The sequence below is a fragment of the Geotrypetes seraphini genome, chromosome 7 (genome assembly GCF_902459505.1).
Source record: "Geotrypetes seraphini chromosome 7, aGeoSer1.1, whole genome shotgun sequence".
Lineage (NCBI taxonomy): Eukaryota > Metazoa > Chordata > Amphibia > Gymnophiona > Dermophiidae > Geotrypetes > Geotrypetes seraphini.
This window is the reverse complement of record NC_047090.1, coordinates 14,281,674-14,294,171: the sequence shown is the minus strand read 5'-3', so window position 1 is coordinate 14,294,171 and position 12,498 is coordinate 14,281,674. Positions and strand designations below refer to the sequence as shown.

Below are 12,498 nucleotides of genomic sequence, written 5' to 3'. Positions count from 1 at the left end.
TTTACCCCTTCTTTTACGAATGCGTAGTGTGGGTTTTAGCGCTGGCAGGGGCGGTAACTGCTTCGATGCTCATAGAAATTCCTATGAGCATCGGAGCAGTTACCGCTGCTACTGGCGCCAAAACCCACACTACGTGTTCGTAAAAGAAGGGGGGGTTATTTAGTTATGCTAATAAGTCAAGTAAAAATGGTTCCAAAACTATAAATAGAAGTTCTTCATATATATCACATCTTTTAAATATGATTACTCAAAGTTTGCGCCATAGGGTAGAACATAATGGTCAGACCAATGGTCCATGAAGCCCAGTAGCCCGTTCTCACGGTGGTCAATCCAGGTCACTAGTACCTGCCCAAAACCCAAGGAGTAGCAACATTCCATACAGAATCCCAAGGACTAGCAAGATTCCGGAATCCCAAAGAGTATCAACATTCCATGCTACCGATCCAGAGCAAGCAGTGGCTTCCCCATGTCTTTCTCAATAAGACTATAGATTTTTCCTCCAGGAACTTGTCCATACCTTTTTTAAAAACAGCTACATTAACTGCTCTTACCATATCCTCTGGCAATGCGTTCCAGAGCTTAACTATTCTCTGAATGAAAAAATATTTCCTCCTATTGGTTTTAAAAGTATTTCCCTGTAACTTCATCGAGTGTCCCCTAATCTTTGTCATTTTTGATGGAGTGAAAAATCAATCCACTTGCACCTGTTCTACTCCACTCAGGATTTTGTAGACTTCAATCATATTTCCCGCAAGCCGTCTCTTTTCCAAGCTGAAGAGCCCTAACCGTTTTAGTCTTTCCTCATACGAGAGGAGTTCCATCCCCTTTACCATCTTGGTCTTGTGCCTGTATGTAAAAAAAACAAAACAAAAAAAACCAAAACACTGAACAAATTCAATGCAAATTGTCCAGCAATGCTATGATAATTATGATGTACAAAATGGCATACTAATGATGCCATGTCAATATGATTCTTATGCCAGTAATATCTAACTGATGGTCTACAACCTTATATAAGTACTTAAATATTAAAAAATGCATATTTGTATATTTGTTGAGCACTCATATTTTAAAAGATGCGACTTCTAAGAGGAACTTCTATTTATAGATTTTGGTAATTACAGTATATACTCGAATATAAAACAAGAATTTTGGGCCAAATAAATGGCCCCAAAAATGGGGGTCTCGGTTTATAGTCAGGTCAGCGCTGACCCACCCCCCTCCTGAACCTACTGCAGGCTTCTGCTGGGCCTGCCATAAGACCTGGTGGGCTGAGACGGGAGAGATCCCGGCCGTCTGCTGTTCTGGCCGACTCTAATAACTTTTACCCCTCCTCCCCCATCCCTGATGTACCTTCCAGGTCAGGACAGCAGCGATCCCTCCTGCCTCCTGTCCCAGCCAATTCTAAGAAATTTTACCTCCCTCCCGCCTCCCCCGCGGCCAGAGAGACCTTCCTTCGCTACTGCCTTTGTAGACCTGCTAGCTGATTGGTTGCCGCAAGTTTTTAGGAACTAGATATATTTGGGGATCATAAGAAATGTTTTGGCAAGCTGAGGACATTAGGCTTGAAGTTTCATTCAGATGGCATCCACGCTGCCTTTGCTTTTCAGTGCCGGAGTGGGAAGGACTGGCACATTCATTGCACTGGACCGAATCCTTCAGCAGCTGGATTCCAGAGATTCGGTGGATATCTATGGCGCAGTCCATGACCTGAGACTACACCGAGTTCATATGGTTCAGACTGAGGTGAGTTCCATTGGGGAGAATCTACAAAAATTTCCTCAGCATTTAATGGTCAGAATAGTTAATTAGCAGGCAAAGAGCGGAGATGGCAAAGCAGAGCCCAACGCCAAAATTACGCACATTTGCAGACCTTTTGGTAATGCCGCCTGATTGAGCCTCGATGCTAATTTCTCAACGTGGTGCCTTTTGTGAGATACTCAATGGACCTCTGGTGCAGGCATGGGAGTGTGTGGCACAGTGGCTAAAGCTATAGCCTCAGCACCCTGAGGTTGTGGGTTCAAACCCACGCTGATCCTTGTGACCCTGGGCAAGTCACTTAATCCCCCCCCCCCCCATTACCCCAGGTACATTAGACAGATTGGGAGCCCACCAGGACAGACAGGGAAAAATGCTTGAGTACCTGAATAAATCCATATAAACTATTCTGAGCTCCCCTGGGAGAACGGTATAGAAAATTGAATGAATAAATACTGTGAAAAGGGGGGTAGGGGGGGTGGGAGGGTAAGGGGTGCGGACCGCTCCATGCATGGTCATGGTGGGAGTGCCAGCACCCCTTCACCCCCCCATGCCACGCTTGCGCCCTCCCTTCCCTGCACCCCCCATGCCATGCTTGCGCCCTCCCTTCCCTGCGCCCTCCCTTCCCTGTGCCCCCCCATGCCATGCTTGCGCCCTCCCTTCCCTGCGCCCTCCCTTCCCTGCGCCCTCTCTTCGCACCCCCCACACCACGCTTGCACCCTCCCTTCCTTGCGCCCCCCCACACCACACTTGTGCCCTCTCTTTGCACCCCCCACGCTACGCTTGCACCCTCCCTTCCCTGCGCCCCATGCCACGCTTGCGCCCTCCCTTCCCTGCATCCCCCTTCCTGACCCCCATCCATACCTCTTTAAAACCTTCACCAGTGCAAGTAACTACCCTAACCTGTGGCCTGGCTCCCTCTGAAATCAATTCCGGGTTGCGGGGCCAAGAAGTGACACGAGAGGGAAAGCCAACGCCAGCACGAGCAGCACTGGCGAAGATTTAAAGCGCTACGAGGTGGGAAGGAAGAGTGCGAGTGTGGCATGGAGGCGCGGAAGGAGCAGGGGAGGGGTGTGGAGAGGAGGGCGCAGGGGGGGCGTGCTACCACCCCTGGCACCTCCTACCCTTGCTCCACCCCCACACACATTTTAATAGATGAGCCAATTAGCACTGATGATTGGGTGCTAGGAACCAATTTAAATTTCCGCGCATATCTTTAGGTGCTGGGATCCATGTGTCAATTTTGGGCAGATCAGGGGCGATCCTGGAATTTGCACACAGTTTTACTAAATACGGGAGATCCACGCCTAATTTAGGTGTGAGAATTTATACCAGGTTTTAGTTGGTGTAAATCCTGGCGCCAAAAATTGGGCGCGGATCCTGGCGCCAAACGCTATTCTATAAACGCCGTTCGGAGAAAAGTGCTTAGCGCCGACTTTTATCGGCATTGATTTTTTAGCCCCATCTACAGACCTCAGTCCGTAACGTATAAAACACCATTATGTGTCGCACCCGTCTCCGGAATCTAGGCGCGCGAGCATTTGCAGCAGAACATACCGAAGGATGCAAGTGTGGGGGGCCATGTGCACATTGTCAGGCAATGCTTGGGCCAAAATGAAACCAATTTCCAGCGTCGGCTCAAGCGGGCTGACCTAGAACGCTCTCCGAGATCTCTCTGCATTTTAGACACCATCTCTCTCTCTCTCTCGTAGTGTCAGTATGTGTACTTACACCAGTGTGTCCGGGACGTGTTGAGAGCCAGGAAGCTGCGCAACGAGCAGGAGAATCCTTTGTTTCCAATCTATGAAAATGTGAATCCAGAGTACCACCGAGGTAAGGATTGCAGGGCACCCGGGCCCCGATTCTCAAAACAGTGCCTAACTTTCAAATTTCAAGTTTAATGGAGATTTGATTAATCGCTTAATCATAATTCTAAGTGACGTACATAATAATAAAATTACAAAATGTGGGGAACAATACAATAAATAACAAAAATCAGGTCTGACAAGACTATTGACAAATGTAACAAAACTAAGAACATAAGGGAAGAGAGGGATAAGAACTACAAATTATTTAAAAGTTAAAGAGATATATAAGGGAGATACAGAAGGAAAGGGAAGTTAAAAATTACTTCAATAAAATTAGAGGGAAAAAGTAAAATTGGTTGGAAGACTAAATGGCTAATTTTCAAAGGCGTCTTTAAAAAGAAAGCTCTTTAGTTTACTTTTGAATTTTTCTAAGTTGTGTTCTTCCCTCAAGTGAATAGGAAGTGAATTCCAAGTTTGGGGAGCTGTGACAGAAAAAATCAATTGCCGTCTAGTATTAATTATTCTAAAAGAGAGGGAATCGTCAGCAAGTGCTGTTCAGTAGATCTTAACATTCTATTGGAAGTATATGGAATTAATAACTTCTAGACATCAAGGAGAGCAATTGTCAATCATCCACTAGGCGCCATTTATAGAATTGCACCTAGAGGTAGCAGAAGGTGCTAAAACCCTAGGTGCACTCCATTTACGCCAGGGTCTTCATGGCGTAAACGAGCGCGCCTAAGTCAAAGCCCGCTCAAAATCCGCTCCTAACCACACCTACTTTCTGGAAGGTACCTCGCAGTAGACACCTACCTCGAAATGGTAGGCGCCTACCAGCTAATTAATTTTTTTAATTGTATTTTAATGTCACTTTTCAATTAACGGCGCTAATTAAGCCTAATTGAACAACTAAGGTAGGCATCTAACATCAGGCACCATTTACGGAATCTGAGACTCTCTGTCCAAAGCTTCACCTTCCTGACTGCCACCCTCCTTTCTTCCTCTTGCAGATGTGATGTATTCAAGGCATTAGGACGGGAGTCGAGGCCTTCACGTCAGACCGGAGAGGCTGTGTGTTGTTGATCCCTGAATGTATCTCATGCACCAAAGAGGTGCCAGAGATTTCTGTTTTATGCTGTGTATAATTTATTATGTCTGCTGAATTTGGAAGAATTCGTGTCATTTTGGTGTAATAGATATATCATTGTATATAAGTTTATTTGGGTGGCATTGTTATGTAAATATGTATGTTTTATTTCACCGTGTTGAATCGGAAGCTTCAGATCGTCTTCTTTTTCCACATGTGCATAAGCTATTTTGATTCTGCGGCGATTAGCGAGCATCTGGCGGAAGAGGTTTTCTTACGGGGCACTTAAAGCTAGGGTTACCAGACGTCTGGATTTCCCCAGATGCCTCCTTTTGAGGACATGTCCGGGGGATCCGGACGGCTTTTCAAAACCCAGCACTTTGTGTTTTGAAAAGCTGTGTCGGGCAGCGAGGATGTCCGAGCGTAATATCATCACGTAGCATCCGTGCATGCGCAGCCATCCTCCCTGCCCGACAAGAGCAGGCAGCACGGGGGGGGGGGGGGGGGGGGGGGGGAGGGGCGGAACTAGGTGGGCTTGGGGGGGCGGAGTTAGAGAGTCCGGATTTTCCAAAATGAAAATCTGGTAACCTTCCTTAAAGGATAATTCTAGAATTCAAAGAACATAAGAATTGCCGCTGCTGGGTCAGACCAGTGGTCCATCGTGTGCAGCAGTCTGCTCCCGCGGCGGCCCTTAGGTCAAAGGCCAGTGCCCTAACTGAGTCTAGCCTTACCTGCGTACGTTCTGGTTTAGCAGGAACTTGTCTACATTACATAAAAGCCCTCACATTTGTTAGCATCCTAAGCACTGTTCTATAAGGGTGTGTAACTACTATACCACACCAGTGCGAGGGGCTGTGTGTGTGGGCAGGGCATGGCGGGGACTCGCAGCTACCATAAGTCACATTAGGAATCCAGAGATACAGCACTGTTATGCAGTGGTGTAGGAAGGAGGGGAGGGGCGAGGGGGCGGTCTGCCCTGGGCGCCATGTTGGTGTAGGCACCAGCACCCCTCCTGCTCTCCTCCCCCTTCCTTTCCCGTGTAACTCTAGTTGTTCACCGCTGCGAGCAACTACTTCAACGTGTTCCTCACGACTGCGTCAGCTCTCCCGCTGACGTCGCTTCCGGGTGCCGCGCATAGGAAGGGACGTTAGAGGGAGAGCTGCCGGGGTCGCGAGGAGCACATTGACGTTGTTACTCGCGGCAGTGGATATCTAGAGGTACGGGGGAAGGGAGGGCGTGCGTGGTAGGGTAGATTGGGGGTGGGGCACCTGTCACCATCGCTACGCCACTGGTGCAATGGATGGCACAACTGTGGTTCCCTAAACACAAAGCATGCTGATACCAAGCAATGCTAGGATTCTGTAACGGAATCTAGGTGCCCGATGCGGTTGTAGGATAACCTGTCAGAGTGGCACATGGGGCGGTGGGGCCCCTCTTCAGCCACTTTCACTTCCCTCCGGATCCCCCCTTTCCCCATACCTCTTTAATTTTCCAAGCATGAGCAGTATCATGAACTTGCTGCCCACATCTGTGTCGGCTCTCCGTGCGGAGAAATCCGGACATCTGGTAACCCTATTCCTCAGGAGCTTAAAAAGTAGCCAGAAGCAGGATCCAAATACCACAAAGGTGGTTTCTTCTCTGCTCTGCACTTTCAGGTGGCAGACAAATGAGTCCCCAGGCTGGTCCTTTCATTCTTTGGCTTGGTCAGGGGCTGGGATATTGTACAGACCAGAAATCTCAAAGTCCCTCCTTGAGGGCCACAATCCAGTCGGGTTTTCAGGATTTCCCCAATGAATATGCATTGAAAGCAGCGCATGCACATAGATCTCATGCATATTCATTGGGGAAATCCTGAAAACCCAACTGGATTGCGGCCCTCAAGGAGGGACTTTGAGACCCCTGGTATAGACAGCATTTATAATCTCAAGGGGGGAAGGGGTCATTCACAGGGGTTACGTTCCTGTAGCCACTGTGAATTTCAAAAAACTGTGAATACTCTAAACCAGGGGTAGGGAACTCCGGTCCTCGAGAGCCGTAATCCAGTCGGGTTTTCAGGATTTCCCCAATGAATATGCATTGAAAGCAGTGCATGCAGATAGATCTCAGGCATATTCATTGGGGAAATCCTGAAAACTCGACTGGAATACGGCTCTCGAGGACCGGAGTTCCCTACCCCTGCTCTAAACTCACCTCTACATCACTCGCATCTGGGGTCCTGCCCTCTTCCGAGGTTGCTTCCTGTTTCTGGCAAGGCGGGACAGCCGTTGTACTCAAGTGACTGTTTGCTAGAAGGGAAGGGGGAGGAGCTGTGAGCACTGCAGAGTAAACGCCGGCTGAAGGCAGCTGGTACCTGGACTGGGTGCATTGTAGGTTGTGGAAAAACCCACGAATTACTGAGTCCGCAAATCGTGGACTGTAAATTTACAGGGGTATACTGTAGTCAATTTCAGAAGGAATCCTGGCGCATGAAGCCCAGCAGAGGACTGGCCTAAATTATTTTAGAAAGGAATTTTTTTTAAAAAAAACAAAACTGGGCACAAATATTCTAGCCTTGATTCCGATAGTTCAAAAGGATAAGAAAGAAATGGCTGAGTGAAACACAAAAGAAGAAAAAGAAATAGCCATCATTTGCACTTGTAAAAAGAGAACACATTTGTGCAAAGTAAGTAAAATTTTGCAAAACATGTTAAAGGGAGAAAAAATGATAGATAAAAAAAAAAAATACAGGCAAACAAAAACTCTCCAGCCTCTTGACTCCTCCTCTTCTCCCTCTGCCCCCCACCCCAAAAAAAAAGCCAAAATTTAAGAAAGTGAAATCCTTCAGTGCTATTTGGGCCAAGCTCCTGCTTGCACAACGCTCTAGGTTGTGGTGGTTGTCCTTCCAGGTGCTGAGAGAAATTAAAACCGAGCAGAAGATGCCAGTTTCTGAAATCAATGCCAGGCGATTGGCTGGCAAGGTCCCTCCTTCTTCTCCCCCCTTTTTTGTTTTATCTGGTAACTTAAAGGTGACCCTTCATCGATTTCCCTTCAAGCCCTCCCTCACTTGCTGCTCATTGGCCTACTTTATTCTCACCGACTGTGAATTCACCTCTGCTGTAACTCACTGAAAATACTGTAAAATGATTCTCTACTCGTGTTTAATTGAGGCGATGTAGCAATACTATCTGAACGGACCTCGTGTAACAGGACTGGCTTAAAGCAGTTTCAAATGAGATAACAAATATATTCTAAATAGGACCCGCCAGTGTATATTTTAATAACATAATGTAATTTTGAATGTCTTTGCAAAAGAATGTGATAAGCTGTTAGAATCGTAGGCAATTTTCTTTCCTATAAGTAATTACCAGCTGCTATATTTATTTCGCTTCAGTGTGAATAAAAAATATCTATTTATAATGTCAAAATGTCCAGCCATGTCTACTAGCCCGAGAAGTGCTTCTCCCACTGTCAGCTGTGCATGTGAGCCATCGTGGCTGCCCAGGTAGGCTTTTTTTTATTTTTAAGACTGAAGAAAGCCAAAATGGGTCTAAATAGATGTGGAGGGGCATAATAAAAAAAACCATCTAAGTCCCCTTTTGGCCTAAGGCCTTAAACGTCGAAAATAGAAGCAGGGAAAATGTCCATTTTCAAAAAAAGAGGCAGGCCATTATCCAAAAGGAGGTGTTTTTTGGATAATGGCCTGCCTCTACGTTCAGCTGTTTAAACGCCCAAACCACCACTACGTCTAAATATACACCATATAATCAACCTAAAAAAAGCCTAAGTCACAAATGCCCAAAACAAGGGCTTTTAGGCGAAGGAGGAGCCAGTCCTTCACCGAAAAGCTGGATTCTGTAACCAATGTCTGTCAAAAACAACACCAGTTACAGAATCCATCCCCCCCCCCCCCCCTCACAACGATCCAGGCAGGAGAGAGCCCAAGACCTCCTGCCCGGCTGCACCCTGAACCCCCGACTAAGATCAGGGCAGGAGGGAGCCCAAGCCTTCTTGCCGCGGCGACTCCCCGAACCCTCGACTAAGATCGGGGCAATAGGGAGCCCAACCGGCGTCTGTAACATGGACGTCAGTTGGAGAATAGGGTTCACTTTAGGCGGCCTTAGGCCCGATTCTATATAGGACGCCCGTGGGCTTCTGAGACCAGCCGTCCTATACAGAATCTGGGCCTAAATGTCAGCAGATATAGAGTCCATCCTTCCTGCCCAACAAGGTGGCCAGAGTTAGGCAATCCTAGGCAGGCATCTAATGCTAACATAACGCCTGGCCTTTTTCACACATGCAGAAAACAGAGATACTTTCACCATGTACGGAATAAGCAACCACAAGCTAAAAATAGAAATATGAGGGAAAAAATTATACTGAAGGCCAGACTCTGCAAACAATGCAACATCAGAGAAAAAGTGAGGCATGACCTCTTGTACTGTGCAAAATATAAAGTTAACAGCTGTGAATTTCAGAATAAATAAAAATAAAACAAAAATTGGAACATAAGATGATGCATTTTTGTTGGACTGGTTTTCAGAGGCCAAAATCTACTTCCCAAAATCAGGTCAATGGATTTACTCCCAAAAAAGGTTATCACCTTCTTTCCATTGCTATTAACCTTTGAAGTGAACTAACAGGGAATGAGAGGGCATAGGATGAAGTTGAGAGGCTTAAGGAAATACCTTTTTTTACAGAAAGGGTGGTAGATGCCTGGAACAGTCTCAAGGCAGAGACTGTGTGAATTCAAGAAAGCGTGGGATAGGCACATGGGATCTCTGAGAGAGATAAAGCGATAACAGTTACTGTGGATGGGCCATTTGGCCTTTATCCATCATCATATTTCTATGTTTCTACCCGTTTCTCTCACCCAAACCTTTCCATGTCCCTTCATCTTATTGCCCATTCTTTCATTAAGTCTTCTCTTGCTCCTCTCCTTGCTGTCCAGCATCTTCTCTCTGTGTTATGCTCACTTTCTCCTTCTTTCTCCTCCCATGGCCCTATCTTCCTCCTCCATTCAGCATGGCCAAATCTCTTTCTCTCTGCCCCAGTGCATCATCTTTCTCTAACTCTTTCCCATCCAGCATTGTCCCACCTCTCTTCTCCACACTCTCCTGCCTTCTAGGGTCAATAGTAGCCGCAGCAAAATCAAAAGAAGAAAAAGACACGTGGAACCACTTCCCTGTGTGTACCCTATGCTAGTTCTGCCAGGGCTGCCCCCTCTGATTCCTTGGCAACGCTAACTGCGGCGCACACTGGGAATTGATCCTATGCATCTTTCTTGTTGATTATACAACTGCTTCTGCCACAACCGCCAAATTGGAAAGGCAGCAGATCCAGACAGTGGCGTTGTAAAGGGGGGGCACGAGGGGGCAGTCTGCCCCAGGCAGGGTCTTGGTGAGAGCGCCAGAACCCCTCCTCCACTCCATACCCTCCACTCCCTTCCCCGCTGTGCGCGTGCACCTCCATTTCCCCTCCCCCTACCCCACCTCTATTTCTCACGCCAGTAGCAGCCTTCCCTCTGACATCACTTCCGGGTGCCTGATGTCAAAGGAAGAACCAACGCGGGCAGCGAGGGGGTAATGCTGGGGAAGTTAAAAGAGGTACGGGGAAGGGGTGTGTATGCATTGTGGGGGGGGGGGGGCAGAGGGCAGGGGAGGAGCTGCCACTGCCCCAGGTGCCTCTCATCCTCGCTACGGCACTGGCCCAGAAAAGGTGGCATGAGAGGGCAAGTGGGAAAGAGGGAAAGGTCATAGTTGGGAAAGGAGAAGGCTTAGCCTCCTCAAGCCTCTTCTACAGGGTGACTATGGGGATATTATATGCCATTTATTTCAGAGGTGCAGGGTCTCTGAGCCATGTTGGTTTTAAACCCTGGATATAATTTATTTTATTCATCAAACTCGTCGGAAAAAGTTTTGTTTATGTAAGTCCTGAATTTTGCTGAGTCACCTGCGTGGCATGCAGCTGGTCATATCATTTTTATTCCAAGAAACATATTGAACCCCTTACCTGTCAGTACTTATGTGAGTGATATGGGGGGGGGGGGAGGATCAGACACGTCAACGGCCAATCAGAGGGACTCATTTAACCCATTCCAGGACACCATAACAAAGGAGATGACAGCAGAGAAAGACCATGTGGCCCATCTACTCGGCCATACCCTCCTTGTGAACTGCTGGTGAGCAGTCGTCTCTATTTATACGCTGAATATATATTTATAAATGAAAACAAAGTATCTGTGAGTATATTTTATGACTGTTCAATAATAAAATGATAGTTTATTAAGAATTTTGTGTGTGTGTGTCATACCTTCTCAATTATATTTCGACTTTGTCTTAAAAAAAAAAAAAAAGTTTCAAAGCATAAGGAGCAAGTTTCAAGTTTCAAGTTTATTCAGTTTTTGATGAATCGCCTATTATAAATTCTAGGCGATGTACATGATACAATTTTAATATAAGAAACTTACAAAATAGTTCAAAAATACAGGATATAAACGATACATACATGACTTAAGGAAAAGGGGGAAAAGTTACAATAATAGGGAGTTGTTAAAATAAAGGAAAGAACAATAGGGAAGGTATTATAAAAAACCAGAGCACAAGATAAAAAAAGGATTCCGAAATTGTGTTAAAAATCATAGGCGTCTTTAAATAAAAAAGTCTTTAAAAGAGATTTGAATTTAACAGAATCAGGTTCAGAACGGATATACTGTGGTAACATATTCCACCACTGAGGGCCCACAACTGTAAAAATGTCTAGTCTTCTGGTTCCAATAACCTTTAAAGACGGAACTGAAAGGAGACTCTGTTCTGATGATCTTAATGATCGTTTTGGTTTGTATGGAATTAATAACTTAGATATGAATTGCGGTTCGTTAAAAGCTAAAGTTTTAATAATAAGAAATATTATTTTAAACATGATCCTATGGCCAATTGGTAGCCAATGTGCATCCTTCAAAAGAGGTGAAACATGGTCGTACTTTTTTGCGTTATAGATTAATTTTACTGCAGTGTTCTGGATAATCTGTAATCTCCGTTTCTCCTTGTTTGTAATATTTAGAAATAAAGCACGTGGCAAGGCACTTCACAGATTCGCCGTGTTCCGATTCAACTCAAGAAAATTTTGTTCTAGAAATACTTCCTCATGGTCTTGAAAATATTTGATTCGGTTTTTCCCTCGAACAAAAATTCCCTTCTGAAGCTCTACTTGAAACGACGTATATCTTGAAGGAGAACCTGCCCCCACCGCTGCGCTCCCTTTTCAGGGTGAGAGCACACAATAGGACACGAGTGGGCCATAAAATGAGTACGGAAACGGATGTCATGCACTTTATGGTGTGTGAAATCCCATTTTGCATAGGAGTTGCATGTAGGAAAAAGGGAAGGGTTTTGTTTGCCCTTTTTGTTGTTGGAATTGAATGCCATTAAGAGTGCCAGGTGCTATTCTGGAAGAGTGGCCTAGTGGTTAAGGCTGCGGCCTTGGCACCCTGAAGTTGTGGGATCAAACCCCTCCGCTGCTCCTTGTGACCCTGGACAAGTCACTTAATCCTCCGTTGCCCCAGGTGGATTCTGAGCCCACCGGGACAGACAGGGAAAAATACTTGAGTACCTGAATGTAAACCACTTAGGGGCCCTTTTAGTAAAGTGTGGCAAAATCTGGGCTTAGCGTGTTCTAACATGGGGGCTTTCCAACATGCTAAGCCCAGATTACACATGGCATCAAAATAGCGCTTTTTTGCGAGCCAAGTGCTAGTGTTCCAACATGCTCCAATAATTCTGACCATGGTTTATTTCTGCCTCCTGCTAGTTCAGATGTAGAGACCAGCAGAGTTCAGCTCCCTTAAGAGCTGCAGAGACCTCTAGTGAC

At 46.1% G+C, this 12,498-nt stretch overlaps 1 protein-coding gene across 3 annotated transcripts in view; it reads left to right on the top strand.

Annotated features, from left to right (window-relative positions):
• The window catches only part of PTPRB (protein tyrosine phosphatase receptor type B), a 141,241-nt gene extending 136,100 nt beyond the window's left edge, over positions 1–5,141 (top strand). For all 3 annotated transcript variants that reach the window (XM_033952393.1, XM_033952392.1, XM_033952394.1), the window contains 3 exons: positions 1,611–1,746; positions 3,471–3,591; positions 4,577–5,141. In XM_033952393.1, coding sequence (XP_033808284.1) covers positions 1,611–1,746; positions 3,471–3,591; positions 4,577–4,599 — 280 coding nt within the window. In that variant the 3' untranslated portion in view covers positions 4,600–5,141. The remainder of the gene's footprint in view (positions 1–1,610; positions 1,747–3,470; positions 3,592–4,576) is intronic.
• The last annotated feature ends 7,357 nt before the right edge of the window (positions 5,142–12,498 follow it).